This window comes from Balaenoptera musculus, chromosome 13 (assembly GCF_009873245.2).
Source record: "Balaenoptera musculus isolate JJ_BM4_2016_0621 chromosome 13, mBalMus1.pri.v3, whole genome shotgun sequence".
Taxonomy (NCBI): Eukaryota; Metazoa; Chordata; class Mammalia; order Artiodactyla; family Balaenopteridae; genus Balaenoptera; species Balaenoptera musculus.
This window is the reverse complement of record NC_045797.1, coordinates 50,645,265-50,672,567: the sequence shown is the minus strand read 5'-3', so window position 1 is coordinate 50,672,567 and position 27,303 is coordinate 50,645,265. Positions and strand designations below refer to the sequence as shown.

At 35.3% G+C, this 27,303-nt stretch overlaps 1 protein-coding gene across 2 annotated transcripts in view; it reads right to left on the bottom strand.

Annotated features, from left to right (window-relative positions):
- FBXO11 (F-box protein 11) overlaps nt 1–27,303 on the bottom strand; it is a 101,327-nt gene that overhangs the window by 19,454 nt on the left and 54,570 nt on the right. The window contains exons 2-11 of one of the 2 annotated variants that reach the window (XM_036872308.1): nt 6,356–6,484; nt 6,129–6,213; nt 5,550–5,691; nt 3,446–3,575; nt 2,531–2,614; nt 2,314–2,446; nt 780–886; nt 582–693; nt 393–499; nt 176–313 (exon numbers count right to left, since the gene is read on the bottom strand). In XM_036872308.1, coding sequence (XP_036728203.1) covers nt 176–313; nt 393–499; nt 582–693; nt 780–886; nt 2,314–2,446; nt 2,531–2,614; nt 3,446–3,575; nt 5,550–5,691; nt 6,129–6,213; nt 6,356–6,463 — 1,146 coding nt within the window. In that variant the 5' untranslated portion in view covers nt 6,464–6,484. Of the gene's footprint in view, nt 1–175; nt 314–392; nt 500–581; nt 694–779; nt 887–2,313; nt 2,447–2,530; nt 2,615–3,445; nt 3,576–5,549; nt 5,695–6,128; nt 6,214–6,355; nt 6,485–27,303 lie in introns of both variants that reach the window. The other variant, XM_036872307.1, reaches the window with a different exon arrangement.

Sequence of the window (27,303 nt, the reverse complement as noted above, 5' to 3'; positions counted from 1 at the left end):
GATTCAAGAATTTATAGAATTGATACTGCATACTGACTTTAGAATATAATGCTGAAATCTTCTTTTAAACCTTCACTTTTCAATTCAGCATTCTGATGATGATAAAATGCTGACACCTATTTGAAATTTTAACTGATATGACATCAGTTTTTCTATTAAGAATAAATGTTCTTACCATGCCATGATCAAATGTGAACACACCAACGTCACGTCCATGATGAATATGATTCCGTCTAATAATTGGGTTTCCATGATTTTTAACCCAAATCCCAGCTAAAGCATTATTGGAAATTTCATTATCTTCATATATTCCCTACAACAATTAACCAGAAATAAACATTAGTAGAGCTAAAAAAAGAAAAAAGAAAAAAACCCACAAAATTAAAAAATACCTGTGCATGATCTGTTATATAAAGTCCAACATTTTCACAGTCACTGATGTTACAGTGCTTGATAGTGGGACATGCTCCTTGACCACTAACACATACTGCAGAGCCAACTGTAAGAAAAATAATTTATTTAAAAACCTACTGGGCAACACAGTGACTCATTTTATAATAAAACGTAACGGGAACACTAACCTGTACATGTACTTCGGATGATGCAGTGATCAATAATAGGGCTACAATTTACTGTAATCTCTAAGCAGTGGTGTGCATTGTGGTGTTGAGCAGATTTGTCATCAGGGTTAAACTGAAAAGTAGAAATTTTGTTTGAAATAAACAACCACTGCCTTAATGATTTCCACATACATACTTAAAAATTAAAAAATGCCTTACCCTTATTGTCATATATCCAACATAAGCATCCTCGGAACCTTCCATAAAAACGAAGGTTGAATCTCTAGTGTTTTCAATTATAACTTTGTCTGCTACTTTTCCAGGTGCTACGAAGAAAATATTTTAAAGCATATTACGTTTATCAGACAGATAAAATGGACATTTAAAAATTACTTTTTTAATCAGTAAAAATACTCTGCCATAAAACTAATAATTCAGTACTGCCCTTTTTACGGCTTTTAAATTGGGTACTTTTTTTGGAGAGGGAACTTTTAAAGAACATTAGTATTGAGTAGATAGATAACTATGTTTCATTGGCCTTCATACAGGCAGTCATACTTAACATGGACATTATCTGAGTACCATTATACACAAATCCATGTATAGTAATACTTCTAATAAGATTCAACTACAAATAGTATTTAGTATCAAATGCAATGGCATATTAAAAAGTGGGTTTCTTGTGGAAACCAAATCACAACCAGCAGCACCAGAAAACAAGGCTCAGGGAGAAGAAAGAAAGGGATGATGAGCAGGGAGAGAAAGAGAGAAACTTCTTTATTTAAACTTATTTCCAATACTGGCCTTGATTTGGAAAGTAATGGAAATCAGTAGGCAAAATTTTCTATACTCTCTCCTACTTTTCTTTGAGGTGGAAATGGGGGAGGGAAGAAGAAAGAGCAGTAAATGCAAATTTCATTAACTAGTAACAATTAACTAGCTATCTTAAAATGGTCTCGTACTACAGTATCCTTAAAAAAATCAGATATACCATAAATCTTCAAATAACTGATCAGTGCTCAACAAATACTACATTTCTTCTTAGAAGCCTGACCATAAAAACAGCTTTGAAACAGTACAGAAAGTATTTTTTTTTTTTTAAGATTTATTTATTGATTGATTGATTGCTATGTTGGGTCTTCGTTTCTGTGCTAGGGCTTCCTGCAGTTGTGGCAAGCGGGGGCTACTCTTCATCGCGGTGCGCGGGCCTCTCCCTATTGTGGCCTCTCTTGTTGCGGAGCACAGGCTCCAGACGCGCAGGCTCAGCAGTTGTGGCTCACGGGCCTAGTTGCTCCGTGGCATGTGGGATCTTCCCAGACCAGGGCGCGAACCCGTGTCCCCTGCATTAGCAGGCAGATTCTCAACCACTGCGCCACCAGGGAAGCCCCAGAAAGTATTTTAAAAGTACATTTGTTTCATTAAAAATACAGCAATAAAAACATTATCCTCTGTATTTTCAAATAAAAGATAAAATTAACCAATATTTTTCTCTCCTTAATGAACAACTAAAGCAGCTGGACAAAGTACTGACATCAAGAAATACACACATCCCCCTAAAAAGAAATAGGTACATTTATAATTTCTGAACTCTAAAGTTTTCATTTCCATCATATAAAATATACATGATATTTTGTATTTTTTCCTACAATTAAGATATTATCAAGGTTCATCTGGATTTTAAGTAACTAGCATTTTAAAAACCCATCATGTAAATAAAATATTAAAATTCTAATGACAATGCATTTACACATACCTGCACCAATCATGGTGATTGGAGATTCAATATATATCCATTCATCAGTATATATTCCAGAATGAACAAAGATAAGTCCATCAAAATGAGCTTCTTGTACCCCACCAAGAGCATCTTCAATTGTATCGTAATACTAAAAAAAAAAAAAAAAAAAAAAGTCAGTATAGAACTGTAAGATCATCATTTTAAATATTAGAAAAAGACAAATCAAACATACCAACATATTTTCTCTTCCTTTGTATCTTGCAGGGTTACTGTAGAAATGTTCAGCAAATCCTGGCTTTACATGCGCACCTTTATACTAAAACATCAAAAAAACCAAAAACAAAAACACAAAAACAAATACTGACTACTAACATAAATACTATAGTCTAAATTAATTTAGTACTATATGAATTTTTCATTAATTATCAAAAACAATTATCAGTCCAACAAATTTTCTGTTGCATATTGCAATGTAAAATCTAGAACAGTTTATGACTCAGTAATATCCAGTAAATAGGACATGGTTTTTCAAGCTGGAACAGACAGTTCTTTGTTGTGAGGGCTATCCTGTGTAGGATGTTTAGTAGCATCCCTGGACTCTAACCACCAGGTATCAGTAGCAGTCTCTTCTCCAGCTGTGACAACCAAAAATGTCTCCAGACATTGTCAAACATCCCCTGTGGCGCAAAATCACCCCCAGCTGGGAACCATTCGTAAAGGACCATATGAAAATTAAGCTAAATGTGAAACTTTAAATAACTACTCAACAGTAATAATTTAAATATAAGTTCAAACAGATCCAGAGAAAGTATAACTGCTCTCAGGCTACTGATACTTACTGCTACTGTTTAAATGATTAATAAATATGTCAGTAGTGAAAAGAATTGTTGACTTTTTTGTTGGTTGATAAATGTCCACTGGCTTGAAACCTATTCTTTTTTTTTTTTTGCGGTGCCACGAGTCTTCTGGGATCTTAGTTCCCTGACCAGGGACTGAACCCAGGCCCTCAACAGTGAAAGCATGGAGTCCTAACCACTGGACTGCCAGGGAGCTCCCCTGAAACCTATTCTTGAGTTTAAATTTTTAAAAAGGAACTTTTATTTAAAATATATAATATAAATCAGTGTTTTCCATTTATACTTCATACCAACTGCTGGAAACTCTCTTTCCAAGGATTTGGATGTTCATATTCTTCTGGATTAATCTGGTAGAATTTGCCAGGTTCAGGATGCATCATAGGGCGGGTATATTCAAATACTTCCATGTATAATCGTTTCCTGAAGGGGGAAAGGAATGAAAGATTTCTTCATAAAATGTCCTTTAAACAACTATAAAAATTATTTGAGGCCTCAAAAACTTATACGAATATGAAAAAGCAGAATTTTAAATGTAAAAATAAAATTTTTGTCTAAAACAATGTAACTGCATATAAAAAACAGTCCACCCAAAAGAATAAGTGTCAATTCTTTAAAATCTGACTGTTTAGTCAGGGGAAAATAAAAGCCACCCTTACTGTAAAAGCCACATACAGTTTCACTTTAAAAGGATTATTTTAAATAATGATGAAAAATAATGATGATGCTTCATTTATGTCCTATCAAGAACCATCAAATCTTAGAAATGGAGTGATAGTAACTATTGTAACTTCTTGTACAAAGCAAAATGTTTCTTCTTCTGCTCTTCGTTCTCTTTTTCCTTTCTAACACAAATATAATTTTTTCATAAATTTAAGGTATACCTTATTTTTAGCATCATAGAAGTAATACATATAAGCTGTTGTAAAATACAGAAAAGTATAAAGAGATAACCTATACTTTCAATATATTCACTATTAAACAGTTTACTGTATTTCCTTACAGTCTTTTTAGGTACAGATATTTTCACTTGTAACAGTTGTGACTGTAACACATAAAATTTTGTATTCTGCTTTTTACTTTTTATAACATAGCATCTTCCCATGTTATTAAAAGCTGTAAAAATCACTGTTAATGACTATATCACAACCCTCTAAGTAGACATTACATTGTTTACTTTTAGTCCCATCCCTTACTGCTAGACTTTTCCATTATTTCTAATTTCCCCTCACTAACTATGCTATTATGAAAAATTTGTAAATAGGGTAAACAAATTTTCAGAAGTGGAATTGCTGGGTCAAAGAGCATGCTTTTTTTGGCTGCACTGGGTCTTCGTTGCTGTGTGCGAGCTTTCTCTAGTTGCAGTGAGTGGGGGCTACTCTCTGTTGTGGTGCACGGGCTTCTCATCACAGTGGCTTCTCTTGCTGCAGAGCACCGGTTCTAGGCGCGTGGGCTTCAGTAGTTGTGGCTCGCGGGCTCTAGAGCACAGGCTCAGTAGTTGTGGCACACAGGCTTAGGTGCTCCACAGCATGTGGGATCTTCCTGGACCAGGGATCGAACCTGTGTCCTCTGAATTGGCAGGAGGATTCTTAACCACTGCACCACTAGGGAAGTCCCAGGGTATGCCTATTTTATGGTTCAAAAATACAAATGTTCGAACTATTTTCCAAAAGTGATATACAAAATCTACAGTCTTATCTAACTATCAGATTTAATTAATTAGCTGTTTTAAATTAGACTTCGTACTGTTTCTAAAAAGCAATGGAATGAAAAACATTTCCCATAATCACTGTTGCTTTTAACTGACAAGTAGCAGAAAAAGTACTTCTTTTATTGTTTTAAAAACACTGCCGGGCTTCCCTGGTGGCGCAGTGGTTAAGAATCCGCCTGCCAATGCAGGGGACACGGGTTCGAGCCCTGGTCCAGGAAGATCCCACGTGCTGCGGAGCAACTAAGCCCGTGTGCCACAACTACTGGGCCTGCGCTCTAGAGCCCGCGAGCCACAACTACTGAAGCCTGCGCACCTAGAGCCCGTGCTCCGCAACAAGAGAAGCCACCGCAATAAGAAGCCTGCACATCACAACGAAGAGCAGCCCCCGCTTGCCGCAACTAGAGAAAGCCCGCACGCAGCAACGAAGACCCAACGCAGCCAAAATAAATAAAAGTAAATAAATTCATTAAAAATATATTTTAAAAAAACAAAACAAAAAACACTGCCTGGACTGACAACCAACATTTGTTGTGATAAACAGGTAACTTGGAATTTATAAGCATTCTAATTTTCTTCTGACTATTTAACTGTAACCATCAACTCACACTCCAGCTTTCCTACCATCTTCAGCATTTTGGGCAGCAAGTAATATATCTCAAGATAATAAGAAATAAATTTTCACTTACCACAAAATGGGATCATTAGCAAGTTCACTGAAGCGTTTACACACACAAGCTGCTCTACAAAGATCCTGTTCCAGCAAGTAAGAGAAGATTTTTAGAACCACTTCATCTGGCAGTTTCTCCTGAAGATACTGTTCAGCAGGTGCTGCTATAAAGAGATTAACAAACAGAATATAAACAATCTATCATGCTAGCAAAGACTTTCTCATTATTTAAAGAGCACAATTTCCATTTTGTCTAATGAACAGCTTTTTATTTTTTGACGACAATCATTTTATAAGCATTTGCTTTCATAGATGACACACATTTATTTTCTTTTATCTTGACTTGACAGTATTCTTTCTTTTAGCTAGCTAGTATGCACAATTTCAAAAACTGGTTACACTAAACATACAAAAAGGATTTTTATACAACAATTACAGTCAGAGATGGAGAAGGTGACGGGTTCTCATGTTTATTCTGTAATAATCACTTTCTCAATCTCAAATGTACAAATAAACTACATTTAATTTGATTTTTTTTTTTGGTATCAAAAAATAAAAATTATTTGACCCTATTTCTTAGCTTTCCCATAGGAAATACCTGATAGATCTTGTGATTTTCCAGAGACTCTGGCACGTTTTGCACGATGACCAAAAAAGTTTTCTGTAGTTGAAGTTGAAGCACCCTTTAAAAACAAAATGAAAACTAGTTAAGCAAATATTTTTACCATAATCATTACTTCTAAAAAATAATGACGATCCCCTTTCTGTTTGTTTCCTAACAATTCCTTCATTACATACACAAAAAAGCAGTTACATTGAACTTACCTCCATACTGCTCTTTGTAGGACACGCTGTTCTTTTTGGCAAAAGAGTTTTCCTACGAAGTTGGTATGGACTATTTTGTGCACCAGGACCTGATTCTTCTGCAACCATATCTGCAGGTACATCATCATCTGTTACAAACAAAAACAATATGAAAAATGTCACCCATTTTTAAGAAAAAGTTCTATGGATTCAGTAACTTTTAAAAAACTTTATAAATTTTTTTGGGGGGAGATACAGTTTTTATACAAAATTCCAGCCAACTGGATAACCATCTGAGAAGTGCTGGATTTCTACTTCATTTCTTACTTCAAAATAAATTCCACAATAGACCATATGCTTACATACAATATAAATAAACAAAATCACTAGAAGAAAACAAAATTATTTTTTATAATGTTAAAGTGGAGAAGCTCTTTCAAGGTATGACACAAAATTGGAAGGCATTTAAAAAAAAGGTGAGGAGGATGTTCACGTGACGAGTGAGTACACGTGAGTACTGCAAGGTTAGAGTCCAAGTGGGGTGAGAAAGGTGTCAAAAGAGAGGGATAGTTCAGCATAGGGTATCAGATACCAAGTAGGATAAAAAGGGCACCCATGCAGAGGGTGGTCTGGCATACAGTGTTGGAGCTCAAGAGGGGTTAAGAAGGAAGTCCATGTGGGGGAAGGTGGCCTGGAATGGAGAGTCAGAGCCAGAGAAGGGAGAGAAGGGCATTGCACAGGAGAGGGGATGGTGGAACTGGAAGCTTGGTAACAAACAACAGAGGGACTGATCAAATGGAAGCCAGGCTTCTGAAAGAGAAGAGTTAAAATATAAAAAAAGAGAAAGCTAGAGTAAATCTTACGGTGTTATATTGGAATTATCAATGTGAACTCATTGTTTTTAAAAGATAGATAGATATAGAAATATGTATAGATACAGATGTTTGGAAATGTGTGGATTATACACGCGTATATTCCTTAGCTCTGTTCACTGACAAAGCCTGGAAGCAATGCCACTCCAACAGCAATGAGCATGACTAGCATTTGGATCTTTGCTTCTGAATACTTCTCTATAAAAGGAGTAAGGGCTCCTTGGAGAAATGGCTGATTCTAGGTTGAGGGAAATACAGAATGAGCCTGGAGTATCTTGTGGCAGAAACAAGAAAGTGCTCAGTAATGAGGACATGTCAAAAGAACACTGAAGTCAGCCTGAATGGCCACCCACTAGCAAAATCATGCTGCAAGTACCAAAACTCATGATAGTAAAGGGATTATAACCCACTGAATGGACAACAACCCATAAATTCATTCTACTACAAATAAATGAATAAATGGAAAGTTTGACAAGGAGATGTTTAAAGTACCTCCCCCACAAAATACTGATTAAGTAGAAAGGGAAAAACCATTACTCTACAGTAGAGATGCCAATCAGATGCTGTCTTAATTAAGGGATCAAAGTGAACATCATCATTCATAGGACAAACTGAAACCGTGTGTCACCTGATAGCATACAAGATCACAGAATCACTTCTATGATATTCCTGACAAAGATGCATAACCTAAATCTAATTATGAGGAAACATTAGAACAAATTCTTGTTCTAATTTGTTTTGAATAATCTTCAAACTGTCAGTTATGAAAGTCAAGGAAAGCCTGAGGAACTGTTCCAGATTGAAGGATACTGAAAAGATATGTCAACTCAATGCAACATGTGGTTCTGAACTGGATCCTTTTGCTAAAAGGTTGTTATTAATATAATAGTGAAATAATTCATTCAATTAGTGAAACTTGAACGGGGGTCTAAAGACAGTAACGTGTCAATGTTAACTTTCTGATTTTAATAGGTGTAGTATGGTTATTTAAGGGAATATCCTTGTTTGTAGGAAATACACACTAAAGTATTAGGAGGTGACAGGACGAAGGCTGGGAACTTATTCTTGAAGGGTTCAGAGAGAAAAAAAAACCCACACTTCTTTGTACTGTACTTCTAAACTCTTTCCTAAGTTTGGATTGTTAAAAATGAACTAATAAATCAGTAATATTTTAACATTTAAAAATTCTTCTTGGAAAATGAAAACCATAAACATAGTCAAAAGAAGCAACACAATTAGGAAAAAATATGTGCAACACATGTCACGAAAGGGTAATTTCCTTATTATATCTGAGTGCTACAAATCAATATGGAAAAGGCTAACAATTCAATAGAAAATTGGACCAAGGACACGAACAGACAATTCATAATTTAGGAAATACAAATGAAATACTAATAAAAACTATAATGACATTTTTTTAATCAAAGCAGATTATCAAAGATCAAAAAGTTTGATCACAGTACTTCCCTGGTGGCGCAGTGGTTAAGAATCCCCTTGGTTCGAGCCCTGGTCCGGGAAGATCCCACACGCCTTGGAGCAACTAAGCCTGTGCGCCACAACTACTGAGTCTGCGTGCCACAACTACTGAAGCCCGCGCACCTAGAGCCCATGCTCCCACAACGAGAAGCCACTGCAATGCGAAGCTCGCGCACCATAACGAAGAGCAGCCCCCGCTCGCCGCAACTAGAGAAAGCCCACATGTAGCAACGAAGACCCAATGCAGCCAAAAATAAAGAAATAAATTTATATACATAAAAAAAGTTTGATCACATACTAGTATTATATATCAAAGGATAGCATGAGGCAAAAAAACAATTCTTAATTGCTTTAAGGAGAGCAATTTGACAATAGCTATTACTACTTAACAATTCCATTTCTGGGAATTGATTCTGCAGCTATATTCACACACATGGGCAAAGTAGTAAGTACCAGGATATTCACTGCAGTACTGTTTATAATACTGCTGGGTAACAATCAAAATGTTCATCAGTAAGTATTTGTTAAAAAGCTATAGTATAGCTATACTATCGATGTGGCCATTACAAAATATAAAGCAGTTCTATACAGAACAGATAAGGAACTATTTCCAATATACAGAAAGTATAAAACCCAAAATATACAGAACAATGTGTTTAGTATATGTGTGTGTTTCAAGGCAATACATATACATATGCTTATACATGCATATATTTACTAAAATATAAACTCCATGATGGAAGAGAGCCAACTTGAAGAAGCTCCCACTAGCCAAAGATGGGACAATTTGAGCATCAGTAAGAATAACTGAAAAGAACCAAAAGAAATATATTTAAATCTGTGTTTATGACACTTAAAAAAAGGGGGAAAAAGGTTACTTTGAAAGATGCTAGTGAAAAGCAACTCATCATTTTGAAAACTGTTATACAACAGGAAATAACAAAACATTTACTCTTCCTCTCTTATATAAACTAAACTACCAGGTAACTAAGTATTAGATGAGGGGAAGCTTCTTTACAGAAACATTCCAGCAATAAATGAAGAAGAAATAATAAAATTAGAAAAAATAAAAATCTGCAATCTCTAAAGAGTTAATGGATTTAACCACTGAGTATCAATACTTCTAATATCACAAAAAGAAAAACCACCAGATATTATATATCTCCTGATGAAAGAACACACCACCACCTACAAAATTTGCCAAAACCATCAAATCTCAAATTGATCAAACCTGTTAAAAATTCTAAAAGATCAAACTATATCAGTTTCTTCGACAAATTATATGGGAAAAAATGGGGGAAAAATAAGCAAAACTAAAGCATACTGTTTAAAAATATACACTACAGTATTAAAATTACAAAGAAAAAAGCCAGAAAATGATTATCATAAAAATGCTTTTTGTGGGGCAGGAATGGGGCACATAAAAGGCTTCTGCAGTGGCTGGTAAAGTTCTACTTCTTGATCTATTGGTATTACAATACCAACCTTAACAATAATTCAATAAACTATATATTTGTTTTATGTGAGCCTCTCTATCTGGCTATATTTTCTGATAATAAAGGTGTTTTTAAAAGATGAACTGAATGAATAAGCATTTTCAGAACTCTAATGAAAAACTGATGAACTCATAAAAGTGCTAACAAAAGATCAAGATGAAAAAAAAAAAAATAATTACATGGGACTGAGTGAACTGATGAGGATGAGTATAATTTTTGTGACTTTCTGTCTGAATTAAAAAAAAAAAAAAAATCCCACAAGGACTCAGAGGCAAAGAATATACAAATCAATTTTCACTGCAAAGTAAAGGAGCTGTTACAGTGGAGGATTACTGGACTGAATGTCAATATTATGACATAGTATGAGTGTGTTTCATATTTGGTAATTGCAATCATTGTTGCTTTTCTTGTGGTCATCCATGTACAATGCTTGGTGTCAGTCTATTTATGTCTTGTAAAAATAAAATACAGTGTGTGTGTGTGTGAATAAAAAAAAAAAAAAAAAAAAAAAAAGATGGGGGGTTGTAACAGTGTATTTAAAAACAGGTTTTATCCCAACCGCAGACCTTGGACAGATAAACTTTTAAAAATCAATCAATAAATCAATTTTTTGGCCACACCCTGCAGCATGCCAGATCTTAGTTCCCCAACCAGGGATAGAACCCACGCCCCCTGCAGTGGAAGCTCGGAGTCTTAACCACTGGACTGCCAGGGAAGTCCTAGGCAGATGAACATTTTTACACCTAAATATTCTCACTAGTAAAGATGGTAACACTATCTTATAATTCACTGGGATGCTGAAAGTGTTTAAATAGAATAACATGTGCAAAACACTCAGCAGTATGCCTGGCTCACACTGTGTTCAATAAATGTTTTAGCTATTATTATTCCATTTAAATATTATTCAAATGAAACCTGGAAAACCTAGTAAGTTTTCTATGTACTATGCTGTAGTCAGAAAATATAGCCGGTGTTATATGCTTGGGTATTTGTCAGTCATCCCACTGTAGTTTAATATGTGGTTAATTTCTACGTTTCATGTGTGATTGAAAGGAACATCTACATTCTATTTTTTGAAAGTAAAGTTTAAACACATCTAAAATATCAAGTTTGTTAACTGTATTGATCAAATATTCTATGCCTTCACCTTTGTTGGAGGGTGGTGGTAGCAGTGGTCTGATTTATCTGTCGGCTTCTGAAGGAAATGTGTTAAAATTTCCCACTACCTGTAGGTAGTCCATTTTTAGTATGTAAAATTTTGCTTTATATACTTTGACATAATATTACTTGGACATAAAGGTTCAAGATTATTATTTCTTCCTAGTGAATTATTCCTTTCCATCATTATGCAATGGCTCTCTTTATCCTTAATAATACTTTTGCCTTTAAAATCTGTTTTTGCCTGATAATATTTTTCTAAGAGCTTTTTGTCTTGTTTTGTATCAGCCTAGCATTTTGCCAATCCTATATTTTCAACTTTTTACTTTTGGGTCATTATATTTTAGATTTAGTTCTTCTTAACCATTTATTGCTATATTTCTTTCCTTTTCAGCCAAGCAAGAATATCTAATATGCTATTTAATCCATCTAAAGCCAAATTCCAAGATTATATTTTTCATTTCTGAATGTGATTTGATTTTCTTTTTCGAGTCTGTTTCTTTTTCATATTGGCCTGTTACTTCATCATGCTTCATTTCCTTTTTTTATCCTTTTAATCATTGCATACACACTTATTTTATATTCTCATTTAGATTGTTCTATCATTGGTCACTTTAAAAAAATCTATGTACAATTAGGAAAGCTCTTTCAGGTTCTAGGCTGCATGCCTGGGTCTCAGAGCTAGCTCTATTTTGAAAAGGCCCAATCTCCATTCTCCACTAAAATTCCACCCCAGACTTCTTAGGACATATATCCAGGACCAAAAGGGGCCTGTACTATTTTATACAGCAGCACCAGTTCCCACTTAAGGTTTTGATTTGATTTCTTTCATACCTGGCACCTGGGAATTTCCTTCTCTTCTTTCCTTCCTCAGAGTTTAGCCATGCATTTAGTTTTGCGTTACACTTCTATATGTTTGCAGTGTGTATAAACGTGCGGGTGATACTTCTATCATCTTGGTTTATCGTGCAGTAGTCAGTTTCTACAACACTCAAAAGAACATCCTCAAACTTTTCATCCTATACAGCCCTCCCTCTAATCCCACTCCTGTTTAAAATCTATAGATCTTACTATTACAGATACCCACCCAGACACCACCATCTTTCCTTTTCACCATCAACACAGCAAATATTAAGGACTGAAAAGTAAGGAATGCAGAGGTAATAACAGGAAAGAGAAGGTGCTTGTTAATTCAGGTGCAAGCTGAAGTTCACACCAAATAAATACATGAAGCTACATGATTTGAATCATGTAATGCCACAGTAACCTCAACTTCTTATTCAGAACACTGTCCTGTTCTAAAGCACTCAAAGCTCAGTTCTAAAGTAACTGTATTAAACTCTTACTTGTGCTGAGATAAAGAATCTGTGCTAAATTCTATACAGCTCTCATAATAAATTACCACTGACTGTTCTGAAAATTACATACAGCGCCAGAAGGTATTTTTACAAAGGGGTCATACTGGAAAGATCACTTGGCTACTATTTTAAATAAGAAGCAAAAGGAGAAAGCTTAGAAGAAACAAAAACCCAAAACACACACGCAAAGAACAATCTCTAGTCACTAGCGTTCTCTTCATCTTTTGAACTCCTATAGTACCGTATATACACCATATATTCTTTACCTTATCACAGCTGCCTTATCTGTTTTCTTACTTTTTTGGCATACACTCTTATTTTCCTAACAAAATTTAAGCTCTGAGGGCAAGGTCCCTATTTTATATTTTTCCTCCATGTTCAGCTTAGTGCCCAATAACAGCTGAATAGATGTTGATTCTTATCCATCAAGAACTCTTTAATTTTACTCAATTCAAGGAGTTTTCCCCAGAAACCACCACTAGTGGTAGACTAAGATGACCTTACATACTACTTTACAGAAAATAAAAAGCCAGACAGGAACTGCTTCACTTCTTCCTACCTCCAACTCTGCAAACTCATTTACATGCATATCCATTATTTTTTGTTCCCTCCTGAAATTATGATAGATTTGGCACATATGAAGCAAACAAAAAAATGTTAAATAAATTATACAATGACTAAAGTAAAGATCTATGATAGCTGCCAAACTGTGTCCAATCCGGGAACCAAGAAATCATGAAGGACTGGTTATGGTATTGTTCTAACAACAAAGTCTAAAAACAAGACCTCAAAATAATATTTTGTTAAAATTTTTTTAACTTTATAGCTTTTACTTTTATATCTAACATTGGAATACCAGTATTCAAATGTCAAATTGTAATCTAAGACTAATAAAAAATAACTCTCAATACCAAAAATGTTCAATTTCAACCATAACTTACAGAAAATGTAGTTTTCAATTAGAAAAACAATTAGAAAAATAGTTCTTGACCAGTGATGCCCAATAGAAACAGCATGTGATCCAATTTTCTAGTAGCTATATTAAAAAAATATCAGTGAAATTAATTTTAATATAAATTTAACCCACTTAGGTAAAATTTATTATCTCAACATGTAATCAATAGAAAATTATGAGATATTTTACATTCTCTTTTTTCATACTAAAGCTCTGTGTTTTTAATACTTACAGTATGCCTCAAATTCAGATAAGCCATACTTCAAGTGCTCAACAGCCCCATGTGGCTAGTGGCTACCCTAATTGGATAGTACACACACATACATACAGTTTTATTAAATTCTTATCAGTTCTCTTAAAGGATAAATAGTATCATGCAGTTTAAAGGGATGCTATACCCACATATGAATAATGTCAAAATTTATTTTATAATTTTTAGATTTTACTATAAATCCTATATAAATATACTAGAGTCTTCACTATCAATAGGAACCACAGGAATAAATAAAGGCTTCTGGAGAATAAGCATGCTTATTTAACTAAAAAATAATCTTTGAAATCTTTGATATTAAATAGCACTGAAAATTTATATTAAGATGCACTTCAACAAAAGAAGAGACTTAAGTCTATACACCTTAAGCAGAATACCTTAATTTTTACATACCTTTTTAACTATCTCAAAGATGTACAAAAAATTATACTATTGATTGGCTGGGGTTTAAAGTCTATACACTTTAGGTTTAAAGACTAACCTAAAGATAAAGGGTAGTTTATGGAATTTAATTTCCAGAAGTTTTTTCCCCCACAAATACTATATGAGTTCCACATTACTTACCCATAGCCACTGATCAGATTGGAAACTTAGGCAAATCTGTGCTAGTAACTGTGTGTTTAGAAACAGCTCCCAGTCTCACAGTGTAAAGAACCACACTTGACAACTGTTTCTAACACAGTTGGGAACTACCACAGCTTTTTTCGAACTACTAAAAAAATCCATGAATAAAATGAAATCAAGACAAAAATTTATCTTAAATGCATTTTAATTTAAATATTTTACTTAAAACTTAAATATTTTACTTTAAAAACTTAAATATTTTAAGGGAGGGAGCCCAGAAGTAAAGCTATTATAAAAAACTGCTTTTTAAAAGTCTGACTTGCGATAATCAGATATTTATAATTGTATTTTATATACAGTTACAAACTCTAAAAAATTTAACTATTCAGGATACTGTTCCATACTTCCATTAACATATTCAGTTATTATTTATACACATATGTACATACACACACACACACATACACATAATTCTGCTGAATTTTCACAACATGAACTATAGGGATTATCTAAGACTTGTCAGAGAAAATATATTTGACCACTGAATAATAATCTTTAGAAGCCACATCTTTGATATTATAAAGAACTACTGAAAACTCAAACAAGGCTTCATTTCAACAGAAGAAATTTAGACCACTCTTCATTCTGACAGAAAGTACGTTCAACAAATATTTGCTGAATGAGTAAAGAATAAATGAATGGGACTTCGCTGGTGGCACAGTGGTTAAGAATCTGGCTGCCAATGCAGGGAACACGGGTTCAATCCCTGATCTGGGAAGATCCACATGCCACAGAGCAACTAAGCAACTGAGCCCACACGCCGCAACTACTGAAGCCTGTGCTCCGCAACAGAGTAGCCCCCGTTCGCCACAAGTAGAGAAAGCCTGCATGCAACGAAGACCCAACGCAGTCAAAAAAAAAAAAAAGAATAAATGAATGAATGTGCCATGCACTATGTGAGGTACTGGTAAAACAGAGCAACCAAACAGAATATTGTACTTACCCTCCAAGAGCTTAGACGAGACATAAATAACTAAGCAGGCAATAATAATACAGTATATGTCATACGCTGTAAAAAGGATAAGCGGAAGGTACTATGGGAACACACAAGAATATCTAATCCAATCTTAGATGATGTTAGGGTATGATGCTGGGGTATTAGTGAAGGTTTCTTGAAGAAGGTCCAAGGTGAGATGATAACTACTGGGAGTTAGTTAAGCAGAAGGAATAGTGTTTGTGAAGACCTGAAGGTGCTCACCTCTAGAAGTCTCAAAGAACTGCACGTTGGTCCGTAAAGCTGTATCACATAGCAGGGTCCAGATTACGAAGGGTGCTACAAACACTTTAAAGAATTTAGATTTTATCTTGAAGGCCAAGGCTAGCCACTAAAGGGTTTTAAATATAGAACAGTGACATGTTCTGACTTGTGTTTTAGGGAGATTACCTGAACAATGTATAGATAGATAATTGGATGGCACTGGTGGCAAGAGGCCAATTAGGAAACTATGGAGTAATACAATGGAGAGATGAACATAGCTTGAACTATGGTAATAAAAATGAAAGAACTGAATAGATTTGAGATATATTCAAAAGGTAAATTCGTAAAACTTGGTGACTGAATGGATATGGGTTGGGTGGAGGAGAGGATAGTGCCAAGAATAATATTGATCTGGGCAATCCAATGGATGGTGGTGCCATGTACTAATAAGGAAGGAACCTTTGTAGGTAAGACAGGGATGTGGAGGGAAAAAAAAAAGGTTTGGATTTTTCTTTTTAATGAGAAAATTTTTTGTTTTGTTTTGTTTTGCTGCGTTGGGTCTTTGTTGCTGCGCGCAGGCTTTCTCTAGTTGTGGCGAGCAGGGGCTATTCTTCGTTCCAGTGTGTGGGTTTCTATTTGCAGCAGCTTCTCTTGTTGCAGAGCAGGGGCTCTAGGTGTGTGGGCTTCAGTAGTTGCAGCACGTGGGCTCAGCAGTTGTGGCTCACGGGCTCTAGAGCGCAGGCTCAGTAGCTGCGGCGCATGGGCTTAGTTGTTCTGCAGCATGTGGGATCTTCCCAGGCCAGGGCTCGAACCCGTGTCCCCTGCACTGGCAGGCAGGTTCTTAACCACTGTGCCACCAGGGAAGTCCCCAGGTTTGGACTTTGAGTTTTGAGGAAGCTGTGGGACATTCACGTGGAGACTCTCAACAAAACCAAATATATTGATCTCAGGCTCCAGTGAGTGATTTGGGTTGGAGATAAAAAATTAGAGAATTTTGCCACTCTGAAAATATACTCTGGTAGGAGTGAAGATTCAGAAAGTGTAGATTAGCTGTCATTATTTATATATGGTACAATACTGGTGTTTCATGGCAGATGTGTCATCCAACTCTTGAGAATTAGCCATATGATGTAAGTGGATAGTTAGCAATGTCAAAATTATCATTACTGTATATATAAAAATGTATCTGTGGGTCCTGAATTGACAAGAATTCATACTCTAGCTTGATAAAAAATAAAAGAAAATCAACTGACAACTACTAATTCAAGGATTAATATCCTTTGGGAGTAGCTTAGCTTTATTTTCATTCTTTCCTGTTACATATCACATTTTGTTCTCCTAAGACATTTTCTCCCACTGCTTTCAGGGAAAGGAGTATTGAACAGCCCCCCCCCCCCCCCGATGGAACATTTTAAAACTCTTTCTTCTATTCTCGTATCTTACCTCCAGTTTTGCATTTTCAATATTTCCTAACGTGACAAAATTCATAAAATACAATCACTCTTTTCAATTTTATCAAACAAGAAAAACTATTTTAAAGTAACTTTCATAAATTTTAAGTATTTTTAAAGTTCAATTGGAAAACAACATAATTCAAAAGTATCATTACATCCAAAGTAGAAGCTGATACGACAAGAATATCAAGTGCATCATTAATTCAAGATCAGAATGACCATGGTCCCAAATCAATAATTAAGACAAACCTAATTCTAAGGCTAACATAAGACTCATATAAGTCATTAATTAAAAGCTATTAATTTTCATCTATTTGCTAATCACTATGTATATAAAAATCTGCCATTGAGGGACTTAATCTAGTAGGGAAGCTAGACATGTAAACAAATAACTGAAGCAATATAATAAGTGCCATACTAAAAGCACACAAGGTGTTAGTAAAGTATAAAATAGGACACAAAAATCACCATATGCACACAGCTTAAAAGGAAACAATTTAGCCTGTCCCTAGTTTTATTTTCACATGAAATTTAGACAATTTTAGAAATGCCTTTTATTAGTTTAGTTTTATAGAAAAGGAGTAGTGAAAGCCAGGAGAGTAAAGTATGAAGGTCAAAATGAGAATAAGGCTATTATATTCTTACAAGCATTAAATGCTTAACCTTTGTTGTAAATTCACACAACAAACTACTTAAATGAAAGAAGGAAAATGGACCGAGAGACTAAGCATCATCAGTTCTCTTTCTTTCACAGTTCCATAGTTAGACCACAGTTCTGAGGCTGCATGATTTCTAGCAATATTTTACAGATCAAAAGATCAGATGACAGGAAAGATATTATTAGTGGTCATCTGAGGCCCACTAAGGTTCAGTGAAATGCTGAAGGTTAGAAAGCTAGTAAGTGGTAGCAAAATAATTTTTAGCTCAGTGGACTCCAAGTACAATGTTTTTATTTGTTTTCACAAAATGTAACATGGATGTCTCAAAAAAGCTTATTATATAATCAATACAGATGATGATAATGAGAGTAAATGGAATAATAATAGTACTATTACAAACTAGTGTACCCAACACTGAAAACTTCCACGTGCAGGCACTATTATTTCAAGTGTTTTCTATATGAATTAACTCACTGAATCCTTATATCAACTCTTTGAGGAACATATTATTATTCCTATTTTACAGATGAGAAAACTAGGCACACAGAGGTTAAACATCTTGCCCAAGGCCACAAAATATTAAGAAGCAGAGGCAGAATGTGAACTCAGTCTAGCTCCAGAGCCCCATACTCTTTACCACTGTGCTATCTAAATACACATTAGTCATGTGAAATACTATTGGATATACTTATCACTAGGAGTATATTAGCATATAAAAGAATACCATGAAATGAAACATATACTTTTGGAAATGTTAAAGAATTTTTAAAAATGAAATCATAATTTTTCATGTCTTATTTTATTCAAAGTGTTAATGAGTTAACACTTTATATAAAAATACCACAACATATACATCAGACCCTTTATTTTCATAATGAGTATCTCCTTAGATCTTTTTGTATTGTAAATATCAATAACATTTTGATATTTTATTTTACATATTTGACGGCATAGCACAATGTTTACGAATACAGGCTCTGGAAAGATTGTTTAGCTCTTTGTTAGAATACTGGCTTAGTGGTTGTGCAATCTTGGAAAGGTTCCTTAACCTGTTTGACTTTCAGTGCATCTATAAAATGGAGATAATGGTGCGTACCTCATAAAATTTTTGTGAAGATTAATACTTAACACAGTCCCTGGCAGAGATAACATTCCAATGTTAGCTATTATCATAATTGAGATGGGATGCTGAAAGTTAGCAAGATGCACTCAAAATATATTTCAAATTCTAGCTAGAGGCCTTTATTATATTATCCAATTCAATCTTCAAAAAAACCTTTAAAATGTAGAAATAATGATTCTTATCACAAAATATTTCTCACGATGAGTGATTAGAATAGTTCTTGACTAGTAGAAAACACAATGTGAAATCCACAAATGCCAAGGCTGACCACTGATAAAAATGAATACTGATCATTTCATTTTAGGAGGCTATAATATTATTCCAATGATCCTGCCACAAATTTAAAGTATGTGTCACAATTTTTTTCCTAATTATAAAAATGTTCACGATTGCCAAGACATGGAAGCAACCTAAGTGTCTGACAGATAAATGTATAAAGAAGATATCGTGTACACACACACACACACACACACACACACACACACAAAATGGAATACTACTGAGCCATAAAAAAGAATGAAATCTTGCCATCTGTAACAACATGGATGGACTTGGGAGGGTATTATGCTAAGTGAAATGAGTCAGAGGAAGAAAAATACTGTATGATATCACTTATATGTGGAATCTAAAAAATAAAACAAACTAGTGAATATAATAAAAAAGAAACAGACTTAGATACAGAGAAGTAATGGTTACCAGTGGGGAGAGGGAAGGGGGGAGGGGCAAGATAAGGGTGAGGGTTTAAGAGGTATAAACTACTATGTATAAAATAAGCTACAAGGATATACAGTACAACACAGGGGATATAGCCAATATTTTATAATAACTATAAATGGAATACAACCTTTAAAAATTGTGAATCACTATGTTGTACACCTGAAACTTATGTAACATTGTACATCAACTATATTCTAATTTTTAAAAAGTTCACTTAGAAAATGTGAACAATAAAGAAAAACACAAAAGGAAAAAGTTACTAAAATCTCATCACCCAGAGTTTATTACCATTAATATTTTAGAATATTCAAGTTATTTTTTCTCTATACAAATTACATAACTGAAACACTGTATGCACTGTTTGTATTTTGCTTTTTTATTTTCATTATACCATGAGCATATATCATGAACATATAGTTCATGATACAGGTCACAAAATTTCTTTCTGAAACATGTTTTCCAACGGCTACAGAATAAAAATGTTCCATAATTTATGTAATCAGCCCCTTGTTAAATTTATTTAACCAGTCCCCTCTTATTTAAAGTTTCCTTTTTTTTTTCTTGGTCATATTTGTGAACTGTTTTAAATCATGACAACAATTTACCCTTTCAGGACAGATGATTTTTGACAAAGCTTTATGTCATTCAGAGTCAAACAAGATGACTTACCAAGCTAGGAAGTAATAATAGTTATTAGTTAAATAATAAATAACTAGACTTTTATTAAAGTACCTATTATGAAGCAGGCACGTCATCAACAAACATTATTTCATCATTACTACTATCCTATAAGGTTGATACTATTATTCCCATTTTAGAAATGTGGAAACTGAGGTTTAGAGAAAGTAACTTTCTAGAAGTCAAAAAGTCAGTAAGTGTTAGGGCTGGGATTTGATTCAGGAACCCAGTCTTAACTTCTGTTCCATACTACCTTCCTAACAACAACAACAAAATCAATAATACAACCAACAATACCAGCCCAACAACAACAAAGTGCAGCTAACATTTTATCAATATGCCAGGCACTATGATCACTGTTTTACATACATTATTCTCTATATTCCTATAAAGGAGACCTACTGATTATGAGTCCAACTTGTCTATTTTGTTCTCAGAATATGTTTATATACCCATTTGACCCTGGAACACATGGGGTTAGGGGCACTGATCCTCCTTGCAAGGTTGAAAATCCACCTATAACTTACAGTCGGCCCTCCACATTGGCAGTTCCTGATCTGTGGGTTCAACCAACCACAAATCGTGTAGTACTGTAGTATTTACTATTTAAAAAAAACCACGTATAAATGGACACAAGCAGTTCAAACCTGTTTAAGGGTCAACTGTATGTTTTTATCTTCATGCCTTTATTCATGTGGTCTTCTTGCTTACAATATCCATCTCTTTTGTTTCTACTTACATAAGGTAATAGTTCAGTGTTCTGTCAAGTCCCTCATTCTCTATAAAGCCTTTCCAACTTTCCCGTCTCGGACTGCTTTCTGATTGCAACTCATAAAAAGTCAATCAAGTATAGAGTATTAGAAAGAAAACTCTACCTAGTTGTATGAGTTTGGACAAGCCAATTAACCTCTCTCTCTATACTTCAATTCTTTGCCTGCAAAATGAAAAGGGATGGCTAGACCAGCAGTCCTCAAACTTCAGCATCAGAATCATGTGGTGGTCTTGTTAAAACACCTTGTTGAGCTGTACCCCCCGTGTTTCTGAATCAGACAGAGGGGAGGGGGATTTGAATTTACACTGCTAACAAGTTCCCAGGGATGCTACTGCTGGGAAAGGGATGACACTTTGAGAACTACTGGGACCAAACAAAGAAAAGTCCTTGAATGCCAAGGTAAAGGGTTCGGTCTTTATTCTGTTAAGAAAACATGGAAAATTTTAAATTAGTGTTGTAGCATTTATAAAAACTTTTGTTAAGAGGTGGCTAAAGCAGCAATAGGGCACAATAAAAAGACTCCTTCAATAATGGCAACAAATCAGAAAGCACCGGATTAGGGTGGTGGTAGTAAGAATAGGAAAAAAAAAAACCCAAAAAAAGCCTCAAAACATATGGCTCAGTCGCTCTTCCCTGCTGACGTTTTTGCCATTATCCACTGGAAAGCTACATGTATACATACTACTATTACCTATAAAACACAACATGAAATCAGAAATCACTTTCTGGCATAGCAAAGTCACTATAATGTAATTGTTAGGGATCTAACGTTCAAGTTACTTTCTAAGTATATTTCAATTCCAAACTTTAAAAAATAAAAACCTAGGGGAAAAGGACAGTATAGGTAGACTCATTTTATCTCCAAGACTCCTTAACATTATTAGTAGGGAAATCAAAAGATATAAAACCCTTACAACAAAGAGAACAGGATAAAGCCATCAATACACGAGATTTCAATGGATTTCTAGAAGACACAAAAATAAAGGAATGTTGACTAGTGAAGCAAAGTAGAGGAAGCTACTGCCTAGTAAAGCATGTTAGAGGCTACAAGAGGAGGGAACTGTCAAGTTCTCTCAAAACCTCAGAGAAGCTTTGAACTCTGAAAATGCAAGTACAAAACAAAGGACAACAGTGATATGTGGATCTGAAAAACAATGGCATTCACTGCAGATCAGTAAAAGTAAGTCAAAGTCTCATCAAACTACCAAATAAGAGTGAAGGTAGAATAAAGAAATTTCCAGACATGCAGAGACTTACAAAGTTTTTCTCCTGTACAGGAACTTACTTGAGGACATATTTCAACTGAAGCAGGGAGTAAACCCAGAAAGGGGAAGACCTGGGATGCAGCAATTAATGAGGTCATCACAGAAAAGCAACAAAGGAAAGATAGTCTACGGTAAAGGGTGTGAAGGAGGCCCAAAGAAACCAAGTATAGATTGGACCAGGGCTCCAAAGAGCTACAGGAATGAAATTTCCTGGAAAAGGGGGAAATTAATAGGTTAGACAGTAGGGAGCTTAGAAAAAATTGAGGACGTGATAAAGGCAATAGGTGAAATATAAAAAAGAATCCATCAGAACAGTTAGGCATGATTTCTTTTGAGTGGCCTAAGAATATATCAGGTAGTAGAGAAAGAAACAGTATCTAGCATATGCTTGGCTCGACAGAGAAAATATCCCCGTAAGTATAATAAGATGAACACTTATTATTTTTCAACTTCTAGAATCAACCTACATACAAATCAATAATATTCCATTAACAATATGATAAATGTTATCAACCTTGATAATGAAAATGTAGAGCCATTAATATTCTCATCTTACAAAGGAGAGAGTCTACAGATACTGTCCATAGTTAAGGAAAAATAAAGTTAAACTTTAAGTATGTCGTTTAAAGTTATATTGGGATGAGGTGGGTGAAGGGAATGCTGTAAGTAAACCATCATAGCACAAATCAACAAGCAATGTTTAAATTTGATAGAGACAAAGCAGGATAAGCTTTGAGCAGCCAAAATAAACCTCATGCTATTTATGCACAGAAATTCATCCAATTACTCAAAGTTCATTGCTCAGGATCCATCTATTTTTACTCTGCACACAATTCTCTTAATTAAGGCATCAGATTTCCAAGTCTTCATACCTAATTGTGCAGGCAGAACTGTTATTTAAAGACTACAAAATCAGTATATAAATTGTCCCAGTCAACAAAGAACATGCCATTTGTTTGGAGAGAAAAGACATACATGGCAATTAATGAGCAAAACAGTGTGTGTGTGTGTGTGTGTCTCGCTGTACCAGAGCACCACCATGTCACACGAGACAATTAGAGACTATGAATATAAAATAAGATGTTATTTCTGGGGAATTCCCTGGCAGTTCAGTGGTTAGGACTCCGTGCAGGGGTTCAGGGTTCGAGCCCTGGTTGGGGAACTAAGATCCCGCAAGCCGCACAGTGGGAAAAAAAAATGTTACCTCTGTAGAGCAAATAATTTACATAAAAGAAAAGCAATAAAAATAAAAATAAATGTAGTTCAAAATCATAGGGGAAGATTTCACAGAATGAACAGAGGTTAGGCTTGAGGATAAGATATGGGCAGGCAATGAAACATAAAAAACAAGGTGTTCAGAAAGGAAAAGGGATACTAAAAACACAAGCAAAGATAGGAGTCCAGTGAACCTGTGTTACTCAGGAGCTTTCACAGCAAGACAGAGAGCTGAGAGAAGGAACTCTTGAGGAATGCAGAGGCATTGAATAAAAATGCAAGTGGCAGAGGTAAGAGCATGGAAATGTTTTTAAGACAAGCCTATTTCTTACCACCAAAATTACGAGCTGGAAATATAGGAATCATAAGGCAGCTCTAGCAGATTAAAAAAAAACCCACTCCATTATTTTTGTACTTTATATGGATAAATATAGAAAAAACATATTCGAATCCACCGACAAGTTTTACTGAAGTAGATGAAATATCACACTAATGAACAGCAGATGGCGCCAAAATATTATTTTTTCCACAACTGGGTCACATAAACGATTAACTGAAATTAAAAACTCTTCATACCAGAACTGAAGAGTTAAAAAAAAAAAGACAAATTATCCAGGTTTTCATGTGGTATACTAACAGATTGATTATTAATAACAATGTCCTAGGGTGTGAATACATACAGAAAAACACAAGGTTGCACCAAATGCAAAAAACTTTATCAGTTGTAAACACTTGCTTTTACTAAAAATTTAACTATACTTCTTACATAGGAGTTACTAGTCCAGAAAAAGTACTGATATCTACAAAACCAAAGGGATTCAGACCAACATTTTCATAGTAAACCTTTAATTAAATGGCACTAACGGAACTGATCAGCAATATGGGTAATTTAAAGCTACCCTTCACAGAAATGTATTTCCTTTCTGATTCTAAGATGTGTGAGGGGGAACATTACCACAATAAAATTTACCCACCGATCTCAAGATCACCCAGAGTTCAGAGTATTAAAATGTAGACAAAAAAATAAATGGGGGGGGGGGGACTCCCCTGGTGGCACAGTGGTGAAGAATCCACCTGCCAATGCAGGGGACACGGGTTTGATCCCTGGTCCAGGAAGATCCCACATGCCTCGGAGCAACTAAGCCTGTGTGCCACAACTACTGAGCCCAAGTGCCACAACTACTGAAGCCCCCGCGCCTAGAGCCCGTGCTCTGCAACAAGAGAAGCCACCGCACTGCAATGAAGAGTAGCCCCCGCTCGCTGCAACTAGAGAAAGCCTGCACGCAGCAACGGAGACCCGATGCAACCAAAAAATAAATATAAATAAATAAATGGGGATTTGGGGAACAACTGTGTCAACATCAGTGGTTCACTTTTATGATGTATGGGTTATGTTAAGATAAAACTAGTTTGTACTGATCGGGGTGGGGTGAGAGGGAGAAAAACTTGGCAAGACTTTAATAGGTGCTGGATGACTTACACAGAGAAAAACAGTACATTTTCACAAATTCATAAATGGATGAGACTTCAAGAAAGATTCCGGTCCGATCCCTCGCATACAAATAGCTAAACCTTTACTGTGTCTTTCTTTTCTGTAGCTACTTTTTCAGGATGTCTGAAGGTTTTACAAACCTTTAAAGCACCAAAAATTTTTTTTTAAATTTTAATCATTTTGATTGAAAATATTTCTAAAGTAAATTACCTTATTTTGCTTTAATACAATATCTTAAAATATAATGTAACACTTTCTGGTTTTTATAAGATAATCATTCGATCATGAAGTAAGTCTACTGCTTTATAATATGATGAGACCCTGAGGACCCACTTATCAGTACAAAGCAATTTTTTCTTCCAGTTTTATTGAGTTATAATGATACACAGCACTGTATATGTTTAAGGTGTACAGCATAATGATTTGACTTATATGCATCATGAAATGACCACCCCCAATAAGTTTAGTGAACATCCAACATCTCATAGAGATACAAAGTAAAAGAAAGTATTTTTTCCTTGTGATGAGAACTCAGGATTTACTCTCTTAACAACTTTCATAAATAATGTACAGCAGTGTTAATCAAATTAATCATGTTATACATTACATCTCTAGTACTTATTTATCCTGTAACTGGAAGTCTGTACCTTTGGACCACCTTCACCTAATCCCCCATCCCTAAATCCCTGCTTCTGATAACCACAAATCTGATCTTTTTCTAAGAGTTTGTTTTTTGATGTATAATTGACCTACCATGTTAGTTCCTGGTGTACAGCACAGTGATTCAGTGTTTCTGTACATTACAAAATGATCTCCACAAAGCTATTTTTAAAATAAGTTGTCCTAAACTGCTGGGTTTCTTGTGTTATTCCTGCAGTTTATCAATTTTTTCTCCTTTTCTTGCTGTCATGTTGTTAGATGTCACTTCTTTTAGCTGTTCCTGAGACTAACTATAGACTCCTCTTTTCTCTGATAAACCAAAGAAATATCTGGCTAAACATGTAGTTTTAAAAGTATTATAGGAGCCTAGAAGACTTTTCCAAGAATAAAGTGATGGGCTTTAGAACTATGTCAGACTGCTTAGAAGTCATTACTGCTCCTGTTTCTTAGCATTGTTTAAGATAAATGAGATTGCTGGACAGCTTTATTCACAGTTAAAATACTTTTTTTTTTTTAATTTTTATTTATTTATTTATTTATGGCGTGTTGGGTCTTCGTTTCTGTGCGAGGGCTTTCTCTAGTTGTGGCAAGCGGGGGCCACTCTTCATCGCGGTGCGCGGGCCTCTCACTATCGCGGCCTCTCTTGTTGCGGAGCACAGGCTCCAGACGCACAGGCTCAGTAATTGTGGCTCACGGGCCCAGCTGCTCCGCGGCATGTGGGATCTCCCAGACCAGGGCGCGAACCCGTGTCTCCTGCATTGGCAGGCAGACTCTCAACCACTGCGCCACCAGGGAAGCCAAAATACTTCTTTCTATCATTGTGTCCTGACTGGTTATAACTCCTTTGCCAGAGAGCACACAGCCAAAAGATCTCTAACAACAGCCACCTTTTAAAATTGGCCTCTATTTCACATGACTGATTAATACATTTAAATGACAAATATGAATATAGCTTTCAACCCCTTATCCTTAACAATTATTTTACCTGGAGCCTTACAAGGCTAACCAAAACTTTAGCCTCTTCAGCAGAAATCAAGAAGATAAGTTAAACCAAACTGTCCTGTTGTTCATCGGAAAAGGAAAAGTATCTTTTTTCCTTTCCCTATTATTTTTTTGAACTGGGAAGTACAGCAGTGCTCAAACTTAGTTGTGCACTGAATCATCTGCAAGACCTTGTAAAAACATATATGTTTTACTTCTTATGAAGTGGACATTGTAATTGACTTTATAATATCCACTCCACCACATATGACATGGCTATTCATGGTAATTCCATACTCCTCAAGGGTGAGCAGGCCTGAGTTAATATGGCCTAGGAGACATAAGAAGCAGCTTGCTTTTTTTTTTTTAAATTAATTAATTAATTAATTTATTTTTGGCTGTGCTGGGTCTTGGTTGCTGTGCATGGGCTTTCTCTAGTAGCGGCGAGCAGGGGCTACTCTTTGCTGCGGTGCATGGGTTTCTCACTGTGGTGGCTGCTCTTGTTGTGAAGCACAGGCTCTAGGTGCAGGGGCTTCAGTAGTTGT